General features: G+C 45.4%; 1 protein-coding gene across 1 annotated transcript in view; it reads left to right on the top strand.

Annotated features, from left to right (window-relative positions):
- The first annotated feature begins 2,904 nt into the window (after window positions 1-2,904).
- Window positions 2,905-23,376, top strand: part of fras1 (Fraser extracellular matrix complex subunit 1) — a 77,920-nt gene continuing 57,448 nt past the window's right edge. The window contains 14 exon segments of the mRNA XM_065951763.1: window positions 2,905-3,012; window positions 4,276-4,307; window positions 14,483-14,590; window positions 14,756-14,848; window positions 15,439-15,598; window positions 15,688-15,821; window positions 16,022-16,105; window positions 16,229-16,330; window positions 16,471-16,662; window positions 17,497-17,580; window positions 19,471-19,618; window positions 19,933-20,076; window positions 20,236-20,379; window positions 22,025-22,168. Coding sequence (XP_065807835.1) covers window positions 2,955-3,012; window positions 4,276-4,307; window positions 14,483-14,590; window positions 14,756-14,848; window positions 15,439-15,598; window positions 15,688-15,821; window positions 16,022-16,105; window positions 16,229-16,330; window positions 16,471-16,662; window positions 17,497-17,580; window positions 19,471-19,618; window positions 19,933-20,076; window positions 20,236-20,379; window positions 22,025-22,168 — 1,627 coding nt within the window. The 5' untranslated portion in view covers window positions 2,905-2,954.

A 23,376-nucleotide genomic window follows, 5' to 3' on the forward strand; every position in this document is an offset into this window, starting at 1 on the left:
AGGACCCGAGAGGTCAGAGTCCCCCACCTGAGGACCAGAGAGGTCAGAGTGAGTCCAGTCCACCTGACAGGAGTCTCTCTGTGAGGAGGGTCCTGGTTTGAATCCCCGTCCTTCAGGAGTCTCTCTGTGAGGAGGTTCCTGGTTTGAATCCCCGTCCTTCAGGAGTCTCTCTGTGAGGAGGTTCCTGGTAGAGTCTGCATGTTCTCGTTCATGTGTGGGTTCTCTCCGGGTACTCCGGCTTCCTCCCACAGTCCGAAGACATGCTCGTTAGGTTCAGTGATGATGGATGGATCAAACCTCAGTGTGTGCCCACGATCTGTAATATGATCTGCTGTAGTTCTCGTTCTGAACACCAGGTGGCAGTGTGTACTCTGCTGACCTCTGGCGGTGGTGTCAGAGGGGGGGATGGGTTAGGGTTAGGGTCCATGTTTTCTTGGATATTGTCTAACATACTGCTCAGACACAGGAGCAACATGGAACTCCCTTAGAGAGTCTGACCCGGACTTATTTACACTCAACAACTTAAACGTCTCCATCGTAAAAACTTCATCCGTGCAATCTGTTCATTCCAAGGTCTGATCTTCCTGAAGTGTACAGGTTCACATGACCCGGACTTTCAGACTCTGTTTTGTAGTTAAAACTGTTTTGTAGTTTCAGACTCTGTTTTGTAGTTTTAAACTCTGTTTTGTAGTTTAAAACTCTGTTTTGTAGTTTCAGACTCTGTTTTGTAGTTTAAAACTCTGTTTTGTAGTTTAAGACTCTGTTTTGTAGGTTTTAAACTCTGTTTTGTAGTTTAAGACTCTGTTTTGTAGTTTCAGACTCTGTTTTGTATTTCAAAACTGTTTATAGTTCAGTCTCTGCTTTGTAGTTTGATACTTTGTTTTGTAGTTTCAGACTCTGTTTTGTAGTTTAAAACTCTATTTTGTAGTTTCAGATGCCGTTTTGTAGTTTAAAACTGTTTTATAGTTTAAGACTCTGTTTTGTAGTTTTTAAACTCTGTTTTGTAGGTTTAAGACTCTGTTTTGTAGTTTCAGACTCTGTTTTGTAGTTCAAAACTGTTTTATAGTTTCAGTCTCTGCTTTGTAGTTTGATACTCTGTTTTGTAGTTTCAGACTCTATTTTGTAGTTTCAGACTCTGTTTTGTAGTTAAACTGTTTTGTAGTTTCAGACTCTGTTTTGTAGTTTTAAACTCTGTTTTGTAGTTTAAAACTTTATTTTGTAGTTTTAGACTCTGTTTTGTAGTTTAAAAACTGTTTTGTAGTTTCAGACTCTGTTTGTAGTTTAAACTCTGTTTGTAGTTTAAAACTCTGTTTTGTAGTTTAAGACTCTGTTTGGTAGTTCGAAAAACTGTTTTGTAGTTCAAACTGTTTTATAGTTACAGTCTCTGCTTTGTAGTTTGATACTCTGTTTTGTAGTTTAGACTCTGTTTTGTGTTTTGTAGTTTGATCTAATCTAATATGCAGGAAATCATTGTTTGAAGTCCAATCTTTAATTATATTTGAAATAATAATAATAATAATAATAATAATAATAATAATAATAATGATGGATTAAGTGGATTAAATATAATAGTTTTTCCCTCCTGATGTCTAATTTAATTCATTAAAACTTCTGGTCACAAAGTGTTTCAGAAGAGGAGTTTCAGCTCTGCTGTGTCTCTGCAGCTTTTTAAAGGAAGCTGAAGGTTTTGATAAATCAGGATGTAGATTGTCTGATGTGAACAGGGGGTCAGAGCAGAATCCTCACTTATTTCGATAAGTCTGGCTCATTTAAGTGGGAGTTTGGTTCCTTCACCGTAGGGTTAGTTAATTATTGCGTTCATGGAGCGACTTGAGACTTAATTAGGAGATGTAGTTAGTTTCAGTCTGACTTTTTCAGGTGAGCTTGGCTTTCTTTAGTTGATGGAATGCCCCCCTGAGGTGCTGACCTGTGTTTGTGTTTTCATGTGTTCATGTCAGTAACTTTAAAATGTGCTGCTGCCTGTCTCTTTAAAACAGATTCTTAATCTCAACCAGGTTTTCTGGTGAAATAAACTTTGAATGAAATAAATAATAACAGGCGCTGGTGGGGCAGGTTAGTCAGCGCGCCCCAGGTATGGAGGCCATGGTCCTCCAAGCGGGCGGCCAGGTTTCGAACCCAACCTGTGGCTCCCTGTGTCATTCCCCTTTCTCTCTCTCCCTGATTTCCAACTCTACCCACTTTCCTCTCTCTCTCCATTAAAGGCACAAAAAGCCCGAATATAAATCTTTAAAGAAAATAAAAATAATAACCCTCCCACGTGGTCATGAAGGGCTACCTGTGATGGGGGTTGGGGGAGGAGGCGGGACGTCCCCCCGGAGGAGGAGTGAGAGGGAGGAGGAGGAGGAGGGGAGAGCAGAGAGAGAATCTGCACGGAGGAGAAGCGGAGAGTGAATCTGTGAAACACTGCGGGACACACCGACAGCCCGCTTCATACCGAGCAGACAGCACGGCTCCGTTAGTCCGCACGGTTCAGAACACACGGCCCGGCTCAACCCGCACGGTTTTGCACAGCACGGGATCACATAGCAAGAATCACGTAGCACGGATCAGCCCGCACGGCTCGGTGTGCGGACTTTGAAGTCTGGGGGTCGAAAGAAAATCAGAGACTGAAAAATCTGAAGCAGGATTTCTTTATTTGAGCGGAGTTCACTACCGAGCGGAGCAGCTGGAGGAGGAGAGCAGGAGCGTTCAGTCCTCCTGTTACTGAGGAGGTGCAGGACTCAGTCATCCGGGTTTCAGGAGGAGTACGGCTTACTCCTCCTGGTCTAAGCCGCATTCCGGAGCTCGGAGCTCAGACTGAGTCTCGGAGTTTCAGGGGTTTTCTGGATGTTTCTGAGATGAACCGTGACCAGGAGTCCGGTTGATTAGAAGACACAGGGAAAACAGCCCCACAGTCTGTACCTGGACCTGGACTAACCCGCACGGCTCGGATTATGGCTACGGTCTGGCTGCTTGTGGTCTGTGTGGCTGCGGGTCTGTGCGGGATTCATGGTGAGTGTTTGGAAAAAAAAAAACTTCATGTGAGTCTGAGAGGCAGGGGCGTCTCAGAGGGGGGGACTGGAGGAAGATGAGTGTTTCCAAGTTAACAGAAAACTGGAGCAACATGAACTCTTTTTACACTCTGAGCATTGAGATCCGTGTAAAGACTTTTTAGAGGACTAAAAATGTTTTCAAAGCTGTGACTCAAAGTTTATTTTAAGAAAATTTTGAGATTCTTTGAAAAAAAACTAAGATATTAATACCATGGTAATTTATTGTTCTTAATTATCTAACATTGCCGGCAAACTGTCTCAATTGTACAAGAACTTTGGCAACGTTGGGTTTATGCGTCTGACGTTCTGTACTGTGCCAGGCCCGTCAGACCCTCCAAAGTCCAGTTTGTTTTTCTAGTGTCAGTGCTCCATACCAAGCTGGTTCCTCTTTAGTTCTTTTATTTTTTTTAATTTTATTTTGGGCTTTTTCTGCCTTTATTTTAGAGATAGGTCAGAGGATAGAGTCAAGAATCAGGAGCAACAGGTTGGATTTGAAACTGGGCCGCCCGCTTGGAGGACTATAGCCTATGTACATGGAGAGCACGCACTAACCGCTCGACTACCTGCACCCCAGAGTTCTTCTGTAGTTCTGGTAAATGGACTGAGCGTGAAGAGTTATTTTTTTACTCTCGCTTTTACACCGCAGGTCACACCTACACATTCACACACTGATGGTAGAGGCTGCTGAGTAAAGAGTCCGTCAGTATTAACTCATCCATTCATACACATTCATACCCTGATGGTAGAGGCCGGCTGGAGTAAAGAGTCCGTCAGTATTAACTCATCCATTCACACACATTCACACACTGATGGTAGAGGCCGCTGTGTAAAGAGTCCGTCAGTATTAACTCATCCATTCACACACTGATGTAGAGGCCGCTGTGTAAAGAGTCCGTCAGTATTAACTCATCCATTCACACACATTCACACACTGATGGTAGAGGCCGGCTGTGTAAAGAGTCCGTCAGTATTAACTCATCCATTCATACACTGATGGTAGAGGCCGCTGTGTAAAGAGTCCGTCAGTATTAACTTCTCAGTCTAAATCAAGGTGACCTTTGTAGTCCATCCTTGGGGGGAGCTTTTGTTGTCCATTTCAGGTGATATAATGGATTCACTTAAACATAGCTGATGTATAATGTTAACATGACAGATGATTACATTTATATCGCTGAAATGTTGAAATCAGGAATATTGACCCAGATTCTTTCTGTCTTCTCAGGAGCTTGTAACTACGAAGGAGCACTTCACGCTGTAAGTTCATCCTGTTTAATCTGTCGAATCAATACACTGCTTATTTCTTCACTTTTAAAAATGTATTCATAGTTTAAAATGATAGGGACAGAGTGTGCACAGTGATGCACCTGATGATAGTGGTGATGATGATGATGATGATGGTGATGATGATGATGAGGATGGTGATGATGATGATGAGGATGGTGATGATGATGATGATGATGATATAGTGGTGAGGATGGTGATGATGGTGATGATGATGAGGATGATGAGGATGGTGATGATGATGAGGATGATGATGAGGATGGTGATGATGATGATGATGGTGATGATGATGATGGTGGTGGTGATGATGGTGATGATGATGAAGGTGGTGATGATGATGATGATGGTGGTGATAATGATGATGGTGATGGTGATGATGGTGGTGGTGATGATGATGATGAAGGTGGTGATGGTGATGGTGATGGTGATGATGATGGTGGTGATGATGATGATGATGATGATGATGATGATGGTGGTGGTGATGATGATGATGGTGGTGTTGATGATGATGGTGGTGATGATGATGATGATGATGATGGTGGTGATGATGGTGATGATGATGATGATGGTGGTGATGAGGATGGTGATGATGGTGATGATGATGATGGTGGTGATGATGATGATGGTGGTGGTGATGATGATGGTGATGATGAGGGTGATGATGGTGATGATGATGGTGGTGATGATGGTGATGATGATGGTGATGATGATGATGATGATGGTGGTGATGATGATGATGGTGGTGATAATGATGGTGATAATGATGATGGTGGTGATGATGATGGTGGTGATGATGATGATGGTGATGATGATGATGATGATGATGGTGGTGATGATGATGATGATGGTGGTGGTGGTGGTGGTGGTGATGATGGTGATGATGATGATGATGGTGATGATAATGGTGGTGATGATGATGGTGATGATGATGATGATGATGATGATGATGATGATAATGATAATGGTGGTGATGATGATGGTGGTGATGATGGTGATGATGGTGTTGATGATGGTGGTGATGATGGTGGTGGTGATGATGATGATGATGGTGGTGATGATGATAGTGGTGGTGATGATGGTGATGATGATGATGATGATGATGGTGATGATGATGGTGATGATGGTGGTGATGATGATGGTGATGGTGATGATGATGATGATGATGGTGATGATGATGGTGATGATGATGGTGATAATGATGATGGTGATGATGATGATGGTGTTGATGATGATGGTGTTGATGATGATGATGATGGGTGATGATGGTGGTGATGATGATGATGGTGTTGATGATGATGATGATGGTGTTGATGATGATGATGATGGTGATGATGATGGTGGTTGATGATGATGATGATGATGATGATGGTGGTGATAATGATGATGTTGATGATGATGATGGTGGTGATGATGGTGATGAGATGATGATGGTGATGATGATGATGTGATGGTGATGGATGTGATGATGATGATGGGTGTGATTGAGGTGATGGGATTCATGATGGTGATAGTGATGATGGTGGATGATGGTGATGATGATGATGATGGTGATGATGATGGTGATGATGGTGGTGATGATGATGATGGTGATGATGATGATGATGATGGTGATGATGATGGTGATGATGATGGTGATAATGATGATGGTGATGATGTTGATGATGGTGATGGTGATGGTGATAGGTGATGATGATGATGATGATGGTGATGATGATGGTGGTGATGATGATGATGATGGTGATGATGGTGATGATCATGGTGATGATGGTGATGATGATGATGGTGATGGTGATGATGATGATGATGGTGATATGATGATGGTGATGATGTTGATGATGTGTGATGATGATGATGGGTGATGATGATGATGATGGTGTTGATTGTGATGATGGTGATGATGATGATGATGGTGATGATTTGATGATGATGGTGGTGATGATGATGATGGTGATGATGTTGATGATGGGTGATGGTGATGATGATGGTGATGATGATGAGGATGGTGATGATGGTGTTGATGGTGATGATGGTGATGATCATGGTGATGATGATGATGGTGATGATGTTGATGATGGTGATAATGATGATGGTGATAATGATGATGATGGTGATGATGGTGATGATGGTGAGGAGAATGATGAAGAGTGTCATATATTATTATATTTATATCGATCATCTACACCCTGTCTAAGTCTGAAGACGGTCGCTGAGCTGTTCAGTTTTGTGTCTGATGTCGGTGTGAGGGGATTTTCCTTCAGTGGAGGTCAAAGACATCAAACTGAAGCTCACTCTGTAGTTTCAGGTGATCCAGCTGTCAGGGATCCTTTTTCACCTTTTGTTGTGCACTTAAGAAAAGCACCACCTGTGTGCTGGAACAACTTGTAATTTGTGTTAAAAGCCTGAAAGAGGGCTGTGAGCAGGAATAATGACGCTGTGCTGCCTCGCTCTGCTGTGTCATTAACATAATTACAGTAAAGTCAACAACCACCTCCACCTTCTGAAAAATACAACTCCCCCCACCCTGAGAAAGCCCAACACTTCCTGCCTCCCACAGTCACTGCTCCTCGCTTTGAAGAGACGACCATCAGGGCAAGAAGCGAGGGAAAGAAATGAGGTCAGAATGTTTGAGGATGGGGGAGGAGGAGGGAGTGAGTGGGAGGGGAGGAGCAGAGAGGCAGGAGGGGGAGGTGTGGGAAAAAGCAGCGGGAAGGACACAGGTGGGACGTCCCGACATGCTCAGGCAGAGACGGGAAAGAAACCCTCAGAGTTCAAAGTGAAGATTCCCCCGACACACAAACACAGACACACACACACACACACACACACACACACACACACACACACACACACACACTGACAGGGGTAGTCTCCCGCTGTGAGGTGCATGTGTGAAGAACCAGTTCAGGAGGATTTTAGGATCAGTCCTCCTGAAGTTATCTAGAAAAGTTCAGGATTTCATGTGTCAGGTATATGCCCCCCTCCCCCCCTCCCCCCCTCCCCCTCACCTAAATGAGGTTCGTCATGCTCTCTGGTCTAGAACTAAGTCCTGCAGGCTAATAGGCAAACAGACCCCCCCCCCCACCCCTGACTCTGACAGGTTAATGGCTGCAGTCTGTGAGGTCTTTCCTCTTTTGTCTTATCATTCACACAGTTTGATTCCACCGCTCCCATTCAGACCAGTTAGATGTACCCAGGAAATAACCCCCCCCAAATACACACACACCGACACACACACACACAGATACACACACACAGATACACACACAGACACACACACACAGACACACACACACACAGACACACACAGATACACACAGACACACACACAGACACAGACCCCCCAGACGTGTCCCTAGTCTGTGTCTTCAGGCTCTGCAGAGTCTAAACACAGGCGATGATCTGAGTCTTTGTTTCCTCAGACGACGAGTTTAAACACGCTGACGTTTAAAACCTGACGTCCTGAGGGCATCTCTCTCTCTCTTCTTCTCTTTAAACTTCTCTCTCTCTCTTCTTCTCTTTAAACTTCTCTCTCTCTCTTCTTCTCTTGAACTTCTCTCTCTCTCTTCTTCTCTTTAAACTTCTCTCTCTCTCTCTCTTCTTCTCTTGAACTTCTCTCTCTCTCTTCTTCTCTTTAAACTTCTCTCTCTCTCTCTTCTTCTCTTTAAACTTCTCTCTCTCTCTCTCTTCTTCTCTTTAAACTTCTCTCTCTCTCTCTCTTCTTCTTTTTAAACTTCTCTCTCTCTCTCTCTTCTTCTCTTTAAACTTCTCTCTCTCTCTCTCTCTTCTTCTCTTTAAACTTCTCTCTCTCTCTCTCTCTCTCTCTCTTCTTCTCTTTAAACTTCTCTCTCTCTCTCTCTCTTCTCTTTAAACTTCTCTCTTGCTCTCTAGCTCTGTCAGTCTGTAGCTCTGTCACTCTGTAGCTCTGTCACTCTGTAGCTCTGTCAGTCAGTAGTTCTGTCAGTCTGTAGCTCTGTCAGTCTGTAGCTCTGTCACTCTGTAGTTCTGTCAGTCTGTAGCTCTGTCACTCTGTAGTTCTGTCAGTCAGTAGCTCTGTCAGTCTGTAGCTCTGTCAGTCTGTAGTTCTGTCAGTCTATAGTTCTGTCAGTCTATAGCTCTGTCAGTCTGTAGCTCTGTCAGTCAGTAGCTCTGTAGCTCTGTCAGTCTGTAGCTCTGTCACTCTGTAGTTCTGTCAGTCTGTAGCTCTGTCAGTCTGTAGTTCTGTCAGTCTATAGCTCTGTCAGTCTATAGCTCTGTCACTCTGTAGTTCTGTCAGTCTGTAGCTCTGTCAGTCTGTAGCTCTGTCAGTCAGTAGTTCTGTCAGTCTGTAGCTCTGTCAGTCTATAGCTCTGTCAGTCTGTAGCTCTGTCAGTCAGTAGCTCTGTAGCTCTGTCAGTCTGTAGCTCTGTCAGTCTGTAGCTCTGTCAGTCAGTAGCTCTGTCAGTCTGTAGCTCTGTCAGTCTATAGCTCTGTCAGTCTGTAGCTCTGTCAGTCAGTAGTTCTGTCAGTCTGTAGCTCTGTCACTCTGTAGCTCTGTCACTCTGTAGCTCTGTCAGTCTGTAGCTCTGTTAGTCAGTAGCTCTGTCAGTCTGTAGCTCTGTCACTCTGTAGCTCTGTCAGTCTGTAGTTCTGTCAGTCTGTAGCTCTGTCACTCTGTAGCTCTGTCAGTCAGTAGTTCTGTCAGTCAGTAGCTCTGTCAGTCTATAGCTCTGTCAGTCTGTAGCTCTGTCAGTCTGTAGCTCTGTCACTCTGTAGCTCTGTCAGTCAGTAGCTCTGTCAGTCAGTAGTTCTGTCAGTCTGTAGCTCTGTCACTCTGTAGCTCTGTCAGTCTATAGCTCTGTCAGTCTGTAGCTCTGTCAGTCTGTAGCTCTGTCAGTCTGTAGCTCTGTCACTCTGTAGCTCTGTCAGTCAGTAGCTCTGTCAGTCTGTAGCTCTGTCAGTCTGTAGCTCTGTCACTCTGTAGCTCTGTCAGTCTGTAGCTCTGTCAGTCAGTAGCTCTGTAGCTCTGTCAGTCTGTAGCTCTGTCACTCTGTAGCTCTGTCAGTCTATAGCTCTGTCAGTCAGTAGCTCTGTCAGTCAGTAGCTCTGTCAGTCTGTAGCTCTGTCAGTCTGTAGCTCTGTCACTCTGTAGCTCTGTCAGTCTATAGCTCTGTCAGTCTGTAGCTCTGTCAGTCAGTAGCTCTGTCAGTCTATAGCTCTGTCAGTCTGTAGCTCTGTCAGTCTATAGCTCTGTCAGTCTATAGCTCTGTCAGTCTGTAGCTCTGTCAGTCTGTAGCTCTGTCAGTCAGTAGCTCTGTCACTCTGTAGCTCTGTCAGTCTATAGCTCTGTCAGTCTGTAGCTCTGTCAGTCAGTAGCTCTGTCAGTCTATAGCTCTGTCAGTCAGTAGCTCTGTAGCTCTGTCAGCCTGTAGCTCTGTCAGTCTATAGCTCTGTCAGTCTGTAGTTCTGTCAGTCAGTAGCTCTGTCAGTCTGTAGCTCTGTCAGTCTGTAGCTCTGTCAGTCAGTAGCTCTGTAGCTCTGTCAGTCTGTAGCTCTGTCACTCTGTAGCTCTGTCAGTCTTTAGCTCTGTCAGTCAGTAGCTCTGTAGCTCTGTCAGTCTGTAGCTCTGTCAGTCAGTAGCTCTGTCAGTCAGTAGCTCTGTCAGTCAGTAGCTCTGTCGGTCTGTAGGTTTTTTTTAACTTTATTTAAGTTTTCTCTCTATCTTTAATTTTTCTTCATTTGAAACTCAGTTTTATTTAAGCAGTAACCTCCGATCTTGAAAAATTAAGCCAATGCGGAAGTTTTTACGGCATAAATTAACATGTTATTGTCATCACTGGCATACACTGTACAGGGGGTGCATTTTTTTTTAAACGGCTCTGTTTGGATTTTTAAAATCATAAGTGTTATTCATAGTTAGGCATGTAGCTGGCATGATTGACAGGTGGTGAGACGTTAACAGTTTGTAAAGAGGCTTAAACCCGCCTCAGCTCCAGCCTGCCGTCCAGGCTGAGACTCCGGAACCCACTGCCGTAACGGATGGCTGACGTCACTCAGCCTTCGTCCATTAATATTAACAGTCTATGGTTTAATTTTGTCACTGTTGGTGTGTTCAGGGACTCCTCTCTGCATCAGGTATTTCCAGACTCAGACTCTGGGGCCATTTTTCTTTTTTTCGTGTCGGAGCTGCAGGATCAAGTTTTCAGACCGAAGACGAGATCAACTGATGGAGAAACACGTCATGTCGCTCTGTGTGATGATTGGCTGCAGGAATTCTTCACTTTCATTGAAACTATTTTAGCTCAAATATATACACACATATCCATACCTCTGCCCGCCCCCCTCCTAATATTCAGTTACAGTAAAGTTAAAATAGCTGCAGCGTTGTCTCCTTGTGGCGCCGGCTGCAGCTGTTTCTGTGGCAGAGCTGAAAGTCTTTGAGTCTAAAATAATCTGATGTAGAGGGACGGACGGACGGGGGCGGGGGTTCATACAGTCTGCACACAACACTTAACATTCAGACTGCAGGAGAACTCAGCTAGCAGTGTAGCATCACAGCATGTGAGAAATTAGACAGAATAAACACAAACAGCTGTTTTTAAAGACAGTCTGACTAATCAGTGGGGATGTCAGAGTCTCTTCTTCTCTGACACATTAACGACAGGTCTACTCGTCACACCTGTGACACCTGAGACCTCCAGGTCTCTAACCGCTCTCTTTATTTTCCCTGTTTGACATACTATGGCAGAATTATACTGCTGCATTCAAGGCCCTCAGAAGTCTTTTGTTTACAGCTGCAGTACCTCCAGCATCCACTAGAGTCTGTCTCCTGCAGTGAGTCAGTCCCCATAGAGCTGTATGTTAAAATGTCCAACTTTACAGCTGCAGTTCCTCCAGTGTCCACTAGAGTCTGTCTCCTGCAGTGAGTCAGTCCTCATAGAGCCCCATGTTAAAATGTCTAACTTTACAGCTGCAGTTCCTCCAGTGTCCACTAGAGTCTGTCTCCTGCAGTGAGTCAGTCCCCATAGAGCTCTATGTTAAAATGTCCAACTTTACAGCTGCAGTTCCTCCAGTGTCCACTAGAGTCTGTCTCCTGCAGTGAGTCAGTCCCCATAGAGCTCTATGTTAAAATGTCCAACTTTACAGCTGCAGTTCCTCCAGTGTCCACTAGAGTCTGTCTCCTGCAGTGAGTCAGTCCCCATAGAGCTCTATGTTAAAATGTTCATCTTTACAGCTGCAATTCCTCCAGTGTCCACTAGAGTGGCCTCTTTAGCTGTTTTCACATATGCACTTCCAGCTAATATCTACACAATTGTGGGAGGACTGCTCCGGAGATTCTCCCAACCTAGTTATGTTTACATAGCTCCTCACAGCTGGAGATTATCCCTGTCAGATTGTTCAGGTTCAGACTGTTCAGGTTCAGATTGTTCAGGTTCAGACTGTTCAGGTTCAGATTGTTCAGGTTCAGACTGTTCAGGTTTAGATTGTTCAGGTTCAGATTGTTCAGGTTCAGATTGTTCAGGTTTAGATTGTTCAGGTTTAGATTGTTCAGGTTCAGACTGTTCAGGTTCAGATTGTTCAGGTTCAGACTGTTCAGGTTCAGACTGTTCAGGTTCAGATTGTTCAGGTTCAGATTGTTCAGGTTCAGACTGTTCAGGTTTAGACTGTTCAGGTTCAGACTGTTCAGGTTCAGACTGTTCAGGTTCAGATTGTTCAGGTTCAGATTGTTCAGGTTTAGATTGTTCAGGTTCAGATTGTTCAGGTTCAGACTGTTCAGGTTCAGACTGTTCAGGTTTAGATTGTTCAGGTTTAGATTGTTCAGGTTCAGACTGTTCAGGTTCAGACTGTTCAGGTTCAGATTGTTCAGGTTCAGACTGTTCAGGTTTAGATTGTTCAGGTTCAGACTGTTCAGGTTCAGACTGTTCAGGTTCAGACTGTTCAGGTTTAGACTGTTCAGGTTTAGATTGTTCAGGTTCAGACTGTTCAGGTTCAGACTGTTCAGGTTTAGATTGTTCAGGTTCAGACTGTTCAGGTTCAGACTGTTCAGGTTTAGACTGTTCAGGTTCAGACTGTTCAGGTTTAGATTATTCAGGTTTAGATTGTTCAGGTTTAGATTGTTCAGGTTTAGATTGTTCAGGTTCAGACTGTTCAGGTTCAGACTGTTCAGGTTTAGATTGTTCAGGTTTAGGTTGTTCAGGTTCAGACTGTTCAGGTTCAGATTGTTCAGGTTTAGATTGTTCAGGTTCAGATTGTTAATGGAGTCAGATTGTTAATGGAGTCAGGGTTACCAAGGCAACAGATGCAAATGTTCCTGCAGTGAACTCATAAAATCATCAAACACCTGAGATTACCTGCTTTTCTATCCCTGAGTCTTGATTAATAAATACATCATCACTGACCGTGTTTGTCCTGAAGTCTTTAAAGGAGACTTTAAAAACCTGTGCTCTGCCTCAGCTCACTTCCTGTCAGCACCTGTGCTCTGCCTCAGCTCACTTCCTGTCAGCACCTGTGCTCTGCCTCAGCTCACTTCCTGTCAGCACCTGTGCTCTGCCTCTGGTCACTTCCTGTCAGCACCTGTGCTCTGCCTCAGCTCACTTCCTGTCAGCACCTGTGCTCTGTCTCTGGTCACTTCCTGTCAGCACCTGTGCTCTACCTCTAGTCACTTCCTGTCAGCACCTGTGCTCTGTCTCTGGTCACTTCCTGTCAGCACCTGTGCTCTTCCTCTGGCTGTCTCTGGTCACTTCCTGTCAGCACCTTCGCTCTTCCTCTGGTCACTTCCTGTCAGCACCTGTGCTCTACCTCTAGTCACTTCCTGTCAGCACCTGTGCTCTACCTCTAGTCACTTCCTGTCAGCACCTGCGCTCTGCCTCTGGTCACTTCCTGTCAGCACCTGAGCTCTGCCTCTGGTCACTTCCTGTCAGGACCTTCGCTCTTCCTCTGGTCACTTCCTGTCAGCACCTGAGCTCTGCCTCTGGTCACTTCCTGTCAGGACCTTCGCTCTTCCTCTGGTCACTTCCTGTCAGCACCTGAGCTCTGCCTCTGGTCACTTCCTGTCAGGACCTTCGCTCTTCCTCTGGTCACTTCCTGTCAGCACCTGAGCTCTGCCTCTGGTCACTTCCTGTCAGCACCTGTGCTCTGTCTCTGGTCACTTCCTGTCAGCACCTGTGCTCTGCCTCAGCTCACTTCCTGTCAGCACCTGTGCTCTGCCTCAGCTCACTTCCTGTCAGCACCTGTGCTCTGTCTCAGCTCACTTCCTGTCAGCACCTGTGCTCTGTCTCAGCTCACTTCCTGTCAGCACCTGTGCTCTTCCTCTGGCTGTCTCTGGTCACTTCCTGTCAGCACCTGTGCTCTGTCTCAGCTCACTTCCTGACGCTGTTTCCTCCTCTTTAGATCCTCGCTCGTGTTGTTCTTACTCTCTGATGGATGGATTGTAGGAATCCGAGCTGAAGGATTCTGTGATTTCAGACGTCATCATTTCTCTCCCCTCTCTCAGAGTTCTCGCCTGATTCATGTGAAGTCTCTGTGGACGCTTTCTTTCATGTTTCTGCTTCTTTGAGTCCTGAAAGTTAAAAATAAAGCCGTGACTGTGCTGTTCTCCTCCTGACCCTGTAAATGGGTCACTGAGTGTTTCTGCAGACGGAACAATCGGAGCAGAACGGACACACGTTATTTTAAAGTCCTTCTGCAGCACGACATGCTTTCATGAGAGTCGGTTCTTAGAATGATCTGAAACATATCACGATGTCTCTCCATTCGTCCCTCAGTCCAGGTAACAAGAATAAATCCAGCGAAGAGTCGTAACGTGAGGCGGTGGGGTTAATAATAAGACCCAAACGTGCTGAGTCATGTTTCACATCGCTTCAGTTTGAACCTGCTGCAGTCAGAGACGTCGTTTAACGAGAAACAGCCACAGTGTGTGTGTGTGTGTGTGTGTGTGTGTGTGTGTGTGTGTGTGTGTGTGTGTGTGTGTGTGTGTGTGTGTGTGTGTGTGTGTGTGTGTGTGTGTGTGTGTGTGTGTGTGTGTGTGTGTGTGTGTGTGTGTGTGTGTGTGTGTGTGTGTGTGTGTGTGTGTGTGTGTGTGTGTGTGTGTGTGTTATTAACCCTGTGACCTCTTTACCAATATATATGTCGATGAATCATCTCTCAGTATTCTCGTGTGTGTCTCTTTGCAGAACGGATCGTCATGGAGACCACAGGTGTGCGAGGAATGTACCTGTCACGGTGACCTGCCCGTCTGCAGACCGACTCTCTGCTCCAATCCTCGCTGTGACCTTCACCGGGTAAGACGTCCGGGATAATTTCATGATAATAATAATTACAGTTTAGGATTTAGTATTTATTTTATCTTCTCCTGAACTATTCTCAGGTTGTTTCTTTGTTTGTGTACAAGTTGGCTTGTTTCCATGGAGACGGACTGATTGTGTGTTTGTGTGTGTGTTTTGCAGGGTGAGCGTCTGAGGATCCCCGCTAACAGCTGCTGTCCAGAGTGTGTGGCGTCGTCTCAGAACTCCTGCCAGTATGAAGGAGTGATGCATTCAGTAAGTGATAGAGGAGAGGAGAGGAGAGGAAAGGAGAGGAGGAGGAGGGAAGAGAAGAGGAGAGGAGAGGAGGAGGAGGAGGAGGAGGAGGAGGAGAGGAGAGGAGAGGAGAGGAAAGGAGAGGAGGAGGAGGAGGAGGGAAGAGGAGGGGAGAGGAGAGGAGAGGAGAGGAGATGAGATGAGAGGAGAGGAGAGGAGAGGAGGAGAGGAAAGGAGGAGAGGAAAGGAGAGGAGGAGGGGAGAGTAGAGGAGAGGAGAGGAGAGGAGGAGGAGGAGGGAAGAGGAGGGGAGAGGAGGGGAGAGGAGAGGAGAGGAGGAGAGGAAAGGAGGAGAGGAAAGGAGAGGAGGAGGGGAGAGTAGAGGAGAGGAGAGGAGAGGAGAGGAGGAGGAGGAGGGAAGAGGAGGGGAGAGGAGGGGAGAGGAGAGGAGAGTAGAGGAGAGGAGAGTAGAGGAGAGGAGAGGAGAGGAGAGGAGGAGGAGGAGGAGGAGGGAAGAGGAGGGGAGAGGAGAGGAGAGGAGGGGAGAGGAGGAGAAGATAATAATTATAATCAAACTTTGTTTATCTGTGTCACTGTGTCTTTCTCTGATAGGATGACAGTCAGTGGAGCCCCGCCCCCTGTACGGTGTGTGTGTGTTCCAAAGGCAGCGTGTCCTGTGGCCCCCGACCCTGCCCCCCCCTCAGCTGCCCAGAGGGTCAGAGTTCTTTCACCTCGTCAGGAGAGTGCTGCCCCCGGTGTTCAGGTGGAGGAGGTGAGGCCCGTTATGCAGATTAAAATATCTATTTATGATTTTAAACTTATTCATTAGAGATTCATTTTAACGTGTGTGTATTCTTTCAGCCTCGTGCTCTCTGCAGGGCGCGGCGTACGGCGATGGTGAAGAGTGGAGGGTCGGTTTGTGCTCCAGATGTTTCTGCAGAGACGGAGACACTCAGTGTTCAGTCACAGAGTGTCAGCAAGTGGTCTGCAAACCTGTGAGTTTAACACACACACACACACACACACACACACACACACACACACACACACACACACACACACACACACACACACACACACACACACACAACAGAGTGTAAAAATGTAACATCCCCTCGCGGGATCAATAAAGTACTTCTGATTCTTCTTCTGAATATTTAACTTGTAATACAGTTTTCTGTCTGTGCTCCTGCAGGATGAAAACCTGGTGATCCGACCCGCTCAGTGCTGCCCTCAGTGTGTGTCCGACCCCTGTCTGTCTGCAGGAACACCACACCAGGTACACCTCGCCACGGGTACACTGTGTATACACAGACCACACACACAACGTTAGCAACACAACTTTAAACACACACACAATGTTAGCATCACCACTTTAAACACACTTTGTGTATCTTTGCAGCACCGTGAGCAGTGGCAGAAGAACGCCTGCACCACATGTGTGTGTGACCACGGACAGTCTAAATGTCACACACACACCTGTCAGCCTGTTACCTGTGAGAAGGTGAGTCACGCACACGCACGCACGCACGCGCGCACACACACACACACAGAGTTTGTGAATGTCGGTGACGTTTTGTGATGAAGGACACAGATGTTCTGTTTTGGTTCTGGTCTCACCTGCCTCTGTCCGTCTGTCTGCAGGGTTATACTAAGGTGAAGAGAGACGGGCGTTGCTGTGATGAATGTGTTCCTGCTAAAGGGAGCTGCCTGTACGAGGGCGCAGTGCGTTACCATGGAGACATGTGGAACAGCACGGGCTGTGAGTTCTGTACCTGTAACCGAGGTCAGGTGGTCTGTGAGAGGGCGGAGTGTGCTCGAGTAACGTGTCCTCAGGTGAGTCTGAAAAAAACAGGTCATCATAGGAACCTAACTTCCTGCTGTTACCCTGGCGCACACACACACACACACACACACACACACATAGACACACAGATAGACAGACAAACACTCTGTGTGTGTGTCTGTCTGTATGTCTGTCTGTCTCTTTTATCACCGTGCTCTCTCGGACTCTGAGCAGTGAGCTGGATTTTTACCTGCAGCTTCACCTGCTTCACTAAACTTTACTTTCAATGAGCTCTCCCGTCCCCTGAATGCATCATGTCAGCCCCCAGAAATCCCATTTTCTATCCTTCACTCAAACACCTCGCCAGTTAACGGGCCGCTGCAGAAGTTAATGGAGGATGTCACAGTCACTTTGTTACCTGTGGACATTTGGTGCTCAGGTGTTCGTGCTCAGCTGTTCAAACTGATCATTACCATCACGATCAGGTCAGCTGATACGTCTCAGATAATCCTCCAGTGAGGATGGAAAAAATTATCCTGTAATTATCAGATTTACACCACCAGTTCAGGAGCTACAGAAGACACAAAAACATGATGTCCCACTGAGAAGACTGTTCCTGAATGCATCACACGTCCCACTGAGATAAGTACTCAGGAAGAACAGATGTAGAAAAAGAAAAAAGAAAAAGAAAAGTTTAGATTTCGATTTAACAGAAAAACTGCTCTTTATGTTCCTGACGACTAAAACTTAGTTCTCCAGGACAACTGATGAACTGTTCACTCTCCTGTCTCATTTATTCTCTTTATCATAAGTAATCTTTTCAATTTGTCTCCAGTTTCATGTGAAGTTCAGACTATCCGACCTGAATGTGTTTTATATTCTAGGGGTCAGAGGTCGTTCAGAGCAGATGCTGCCCCCAGTGTTCATCTTTGAAACCATCATGCGTGTACAACGGGAAATTTTATGAGGTAATTTCATAACAATCTACATTTAATCTGAGTTTGATAATCCAGGTTTGTCTCTGAGTGTTTGTCTCTGAGTGTTTCTACAGAAACATGAGATGTAATCTCAGACTTCAGGCCGGTAATCAGATGAATACAGTGTATTTAACACATTTTCTGTTTGCAGAAAATAGAAGAGTCTGATCGCTTTACAAACACCAACACATCAATATTAGTGTACTCATAAATTAATAACAGGTTGAGGATTAAAAATGCACACAGACAGGGTGACTATGTGTTTAAGGACAGAACCATGAGATTATTCTGAGTCAAAAATCTGCTCTTTAATATCTAAATATTTAAAATCACATTCATCTTTCATGAGATAGCCCACAAAGCAAAATGTTAAATTTTTACATTTTCAGCCAAATGGAAAAAGTAATGAATCTCTACAGGACAGAGATACGAGGACAGACGGATAAGGAAAGACAAGGACAGAAAGACATGGACAGATAAGGACAGAGAAATTAGGACAGACATGGACAGATGAGGACAGAGAGATGAGGACAGAAAGACATGGACAGATGAGGACAGAGAAATGAGGACAGAAAGACATGGACAGATGAGGACAGAGAAATTAGGACAGATAGACATGGCAGATGAGGACAGAGAAATGAGGACAGAAAGACATGGACAGATGAGGACAGAGAAATGAGGACAGATAAAAGAGGACAAGTAGACATGGACAGATGAGGACAGAGAAATGAGGACAGAAAGACATGGACAGATGAGGACAGAGAAATTAGGACAGAAAGACATGGACAGATGAGGACAGAGAAATGAGGACAGAAAGACATGGACAGATGAGGACAGAGAAATTAGGACAGATAGACATGGCAGATGAGGACAGAGAAATGAGGACAGAAAGACATGGACAGATGAGGACAGAGAAATGAGGACAGATAAAAGAGGACAAGTAGACATGGACAGATGAGGACAGAGAAATTAGGACAGATAGACATGGACAGATGAGGACAGAGGAATGAGGACAGATAGGCATGAACAGATGAGGACAGACGAATGAGGACAGATAGACATGGACAGACGAGGACAGAGAAATGAGGACAGAAAGACATGGACAGATGAGGACAGAGAAATTAGGACAGAAAGACATGGACAGATGAGGACAGAAAGACATGAACAGATGAGGACAGAGGAATGAGGACAGATAGACATGGCAGATGAGGACAGAGAAATTAGGACAGATAGACATGGCAGATGAGGACAGAAAGACATGGACAGATGAGGACAGAGAAATTAGGACAGATAAAAGAGGACAAGTAGACATGGACAGATGAGGACAGAGGAATGAGGACAGAAAGACATGGACAGATGAGGACAGATAGACATGGCAGATGAGGACAGAGAAATGAGGACAGAAAGACATGGACAGATGAGGACAGAGGAATGAGGACAGATAAAAGAGGACAAGTAGACATGGACAGATGAGGACAGAGAAATTAGGACAGATAGACATGGACAGATGAGGACAGAGGAATGAGGACAGATAAAAGAGGACAAGTAGACATGGACAGATGAGGACAGAGAAATTAGGACAGATAGACATGGACAGATGAGGACAGAGGAATGAGGACAGATAGGCATGAACAGATGAGGACAGAGGAATGAGGACAGATAAATGAGGACAGAGAGACGAGGGCAGACAGAAAATAAATAAGAGCTCTTTCTTCATCTGTTAAAAAGGTTTCAAACAGTAGGTTTTAGCGTCTAGCTGCTTCGTGCTAAGCTACAGTGATAATCCCCTTAATCTGATATTAAATTAGATCCTGGTTTCTTGACTTCTTGTTGTTTTATTAATGTCTTCAGTCTAAATTGGTGTCTTTCTCTATCTCTCAGAATCAGTCTCGGTGGTCTGATGGTCTCTGCAGAGACTGTGAGTGTCGTGATGCTCAGGTGAATTGTTACCTGCGCTCCTGTCCCACCTGTCCCCCAGGTACGCTGACGGTCACCCAGGAAGGACACTGCTGCCCCGAGTGTCAACAAGGTACATTGCTCCTAAATGTGTGTGTGTATGCGCGTGTGTGTCAGGGGCGTCTTCAGGGTTTATTTTGAGGCTGGGCCACTTAGGCTCATTACTAACTACGCGGCTCGTTTGGTTGCTGTGCAGAATGCTGATCTTTAAATTCTGCTCCAACTTCATAAACACAGAGGGAGAAAAGATTTAACTCACAAGGTGTGTGTGTGTGTGTGTGTGTGTGTGTGTGTGTGTGTGTGTGTGTGTGTGTGTGTGTGTGTGTGTGTGTGTGTGTGTGTGTGTGTGTGTGTGTGTGTGTGTGTGTGTGTGTGTGTGTGTGTCAGTCCCCTGTCACTCAGACTGTCTGTCATGTACGGGGTCTCCTGATCACTGTGAGAGCTGCAGGGACAGGAAGGCTGTCCTCCATCATGGCCGCTGCCTGTCCGTCTGTCCTGCTGGATTCTTCGCTGAAGGTCGAGTCTGTGCAGGTAACACTGAATATATATTTCCATTATTTACAAACAGGAAGTCAAACTTTGACTCTTCAGAATAGTTTTTTTTTTTTAATTTGGGGTTGTGGATAAAAAACGTGTGTGTGTTTCTGTACAGCTGTAATGTTTTAAAAATGTTTTAACCCCCCCACCCAGCCTGCCCCCCCTCCTGCGTCACCTGTACCAGCAGGGGGCAGTGTGAGACCTGTGGCCCCCTAAAACCTCTGCTGAGCCCTGACAGTCAATGTGTGACGTCCTGTCCTCCTGGATCATACACATACCTCCACACACACTGTCACTGTGAGTAACAACACACACACATCCCAGACAAACACACACACAACCCACACACACATCACAGACAAACACACATCACAAACACACACACAACCCACACACACATCACAGACAAACACACATAACAAACACACACACAACCCACACACACATCACAGACAAACACACATCACAAACACACACACACACACACACACACACACACACACACACACACACACACACACACACACACACACACACACAGACAAACATACACACAACCCACAAACACATCACAAACACACACACACAACCCACACACACACACACACACACACACACACACACACACACACACACACACACACACACACACACACATCACAAACACACACACAGACAAACATACACACAACCCACAAACACATCACAAACACACACACACAACCCACACACACACACACACACACAAACAAAGGTACGATTGGTCCTTCTTCAGGTTGCTAACACGTTAGCTAACAGCAGAGTGATGTTGGTGCGTCAAACACTCATTTCATGCTCGACTCTTTACTTTTAGTTTAAATGAGATGCCAGGATAGCGGATTATTTAGTAACGTGGTGTATAAAGAGAAGGGGACCGAGCACTGAGCCCTGAGGAACCCCTCTGGACAACATCTAGTCCAGTTTGGGTCTGATTGAGGTGTAGACATGTGAGAGTTAATCGAGTCCCAACCACATTAACGAGGCGAGTTAGTCCGACTTTAAGCACAACGTCAGTCCAACATGTGAACATGGATTTTCAGACTTTAGTTGAAACAATAAATCATATTTTGATGACATCATGTAAACACACGGATCAGTTTCATCACATCTCTACAATTCTACAATTCTACAATTCACTTAGCAGACTCTTTTATCCAAAGTGACGTACATCAGAGAGTAAGAACAACACAAGCAAGGATCTAGAAAAAAGGGAACAATGTCAGTAAGAGCAAACGATCAGCTTTGAGTCTGATTGGACACACAGGTGCTGACAGGAAGTGACCAGAAGCAAAGCACAACATTGAGGGCAGTTCTTGAGAGCTCTAATCAGTATAGAAACCATCTTATAAGTCATCGTTATCAAACAAAAACCATCGTCATTACCATCATCATCATCAGTAATATGGAGACCATCATCATTAAGTTAGTAGGTATTCATGAAAGAGCTGGGTCTTTAGCTTTTTCTTAAAGGTGCAGAGACTTAGGACCCTGTTGTGAAGGTTGGATCAGACGCCTTTCATTGGCAGAGCGTAGTGGGCGGGAGGGGGGGGGGGAGTGTAGACCTGGATCAGAGAGTTAAAGTAAGGAGGAGACGTTTCTGTGTCTGTTTTGTGAGCGAGCAGCAGAGTTTTAAATTTGATGCGAGCAGTAACTGGGAGCCGGTGTAAGGAGATGAACAGCGGAGTGACATGTGCTCTTTTAGGAAGGTTGAAGACCAGTCGTGCTGCTGCATTTTGTATCATTTGCAGAGGTGTGATGCATGTAGGAAGACCTGCCTGTAGAGAGTTGCATCTCTCTCTTCATGTTTTACTAACACTTCAAATAAACAACGTCACAAACACTTGTGAGTATTTCGAGTTTCACTGTTAAATCTGAACCAGAGATATTCCTGCTCCTCCCGCAGACTGTCACGAGTCGTGTTCAGAGTGCGACGGCCCGAGTCAGCAGGACTGTGTGTCGTGTTCGCACGCCGCCGCCTTGCTCAAAGACGGGCGATGTGTTTCTGACTGTGGAGACGGATTCTACAGTCAGGACGGAGTCTGCTACGGTAAGAGACGATGATTGAACATTTACACACCGACAGATCACACATTTTACAAGTTTTACTAAAGACTCGAGCTCACAGGGTGTGTGTGTGTGTGTGTGTGTGTGTGTGTGTGTGTGTGTGTGTGTGTGTGTGTGTGTGTGTGTGAGAGAGTGTGTGTGTGTCTCTGTGTGTGTGTGTGAGTGTGAGTGTGTGTATGTGTGTGAGTGAGTGAGTGTGTGTGTGTCTCTGTTTGTGTGTGTGTGTGTGTGTGTGTGTGTGTGTGTGTGTGTGTCTCTGAATGTGAGTGTGTGTGTGTCTCTGAATGTGTGTGCGTGTCTCTGAATGTGAGTGTATGTGTGTGTGTGTGTGTGTGTGTGTGTGTGTGTGTCTCTGTTTGTGTGTGTGTGTGTGTGTGTGTCTCTGAATGTGTGTGTGTGTGTGTGTGTGTGTCTCTGTGTGTGTGTGTGTGTGTGTGTGTGTGTGTGTGTCTGTGTGTGTGTGTGTGTGTGTGTGTGTGTGTGTGTGTCTCTGAATGTGAGTGTGTGTGTGTGTGTCTCTGAATGTGTGTGCGTGTCTCTGAATGTGAGTGTGTGTGTGTGTGTGTGTGTGTGTGTGTGTCTCTGAATGTGTGTGTGTGTGTGTGTGTGTGTGTCTCTGTGTGTGTGTGTGTGTGTGTGTGTGTGTGTGTGTGTGTGTGTCTCTGAATGTGTGTGTGTGTCTCTGTGTGTGTGTCTCTGAATGTGTGTGTGTGTGTGTGTGTGTGTGTGTGTGTGTGTGTGTGTGTGTGTGTGTGTTAAATGCAGGCTCAGCAGTATCAGAGTTACAAACAAACGTTGAGAATAAAGAATCTTAACGAGCCCAGTGAGGCTTTAACGAGGAGCTCAAACATCCGGCATGAATATGAATGATTTTATATTTAGTTTATTTTTGAAGAGAATAAAATAATAAATGAAACACACACACACACACACACACACACACACACACACACACACACACACACACACACACACACACACACACACACACACACACACAGCTCTCGGTCTTTGGATTAGTCTCTTTTTTTAATTCTCTTTGTGTCTCGTGTTTATTTCTTTAAATTTAAACGGCCCTAAAACAACAGAATCTACCTGAGACTGAGGACAGGTGAGCTCAGGTGAATCCAAAGGTCACCGTGGTTATACCTGTTCTGTCTGAACCTTTAATGAACCCTGATCTGTTTTTAT

Source organism: Labrus bergylta, chromosome 2 (genome assembly GCF_963930695.1).
Source record: "Labrus bergylta chromosome 2, fLabBer1.1, whole genome shotgun sequence".
Taxonomy (NCBI): Eukaryota; Metazoa; Chordata; class Actinopteri; order Labriformes; family Labridae; genus Labrus; species Labrus bergylta.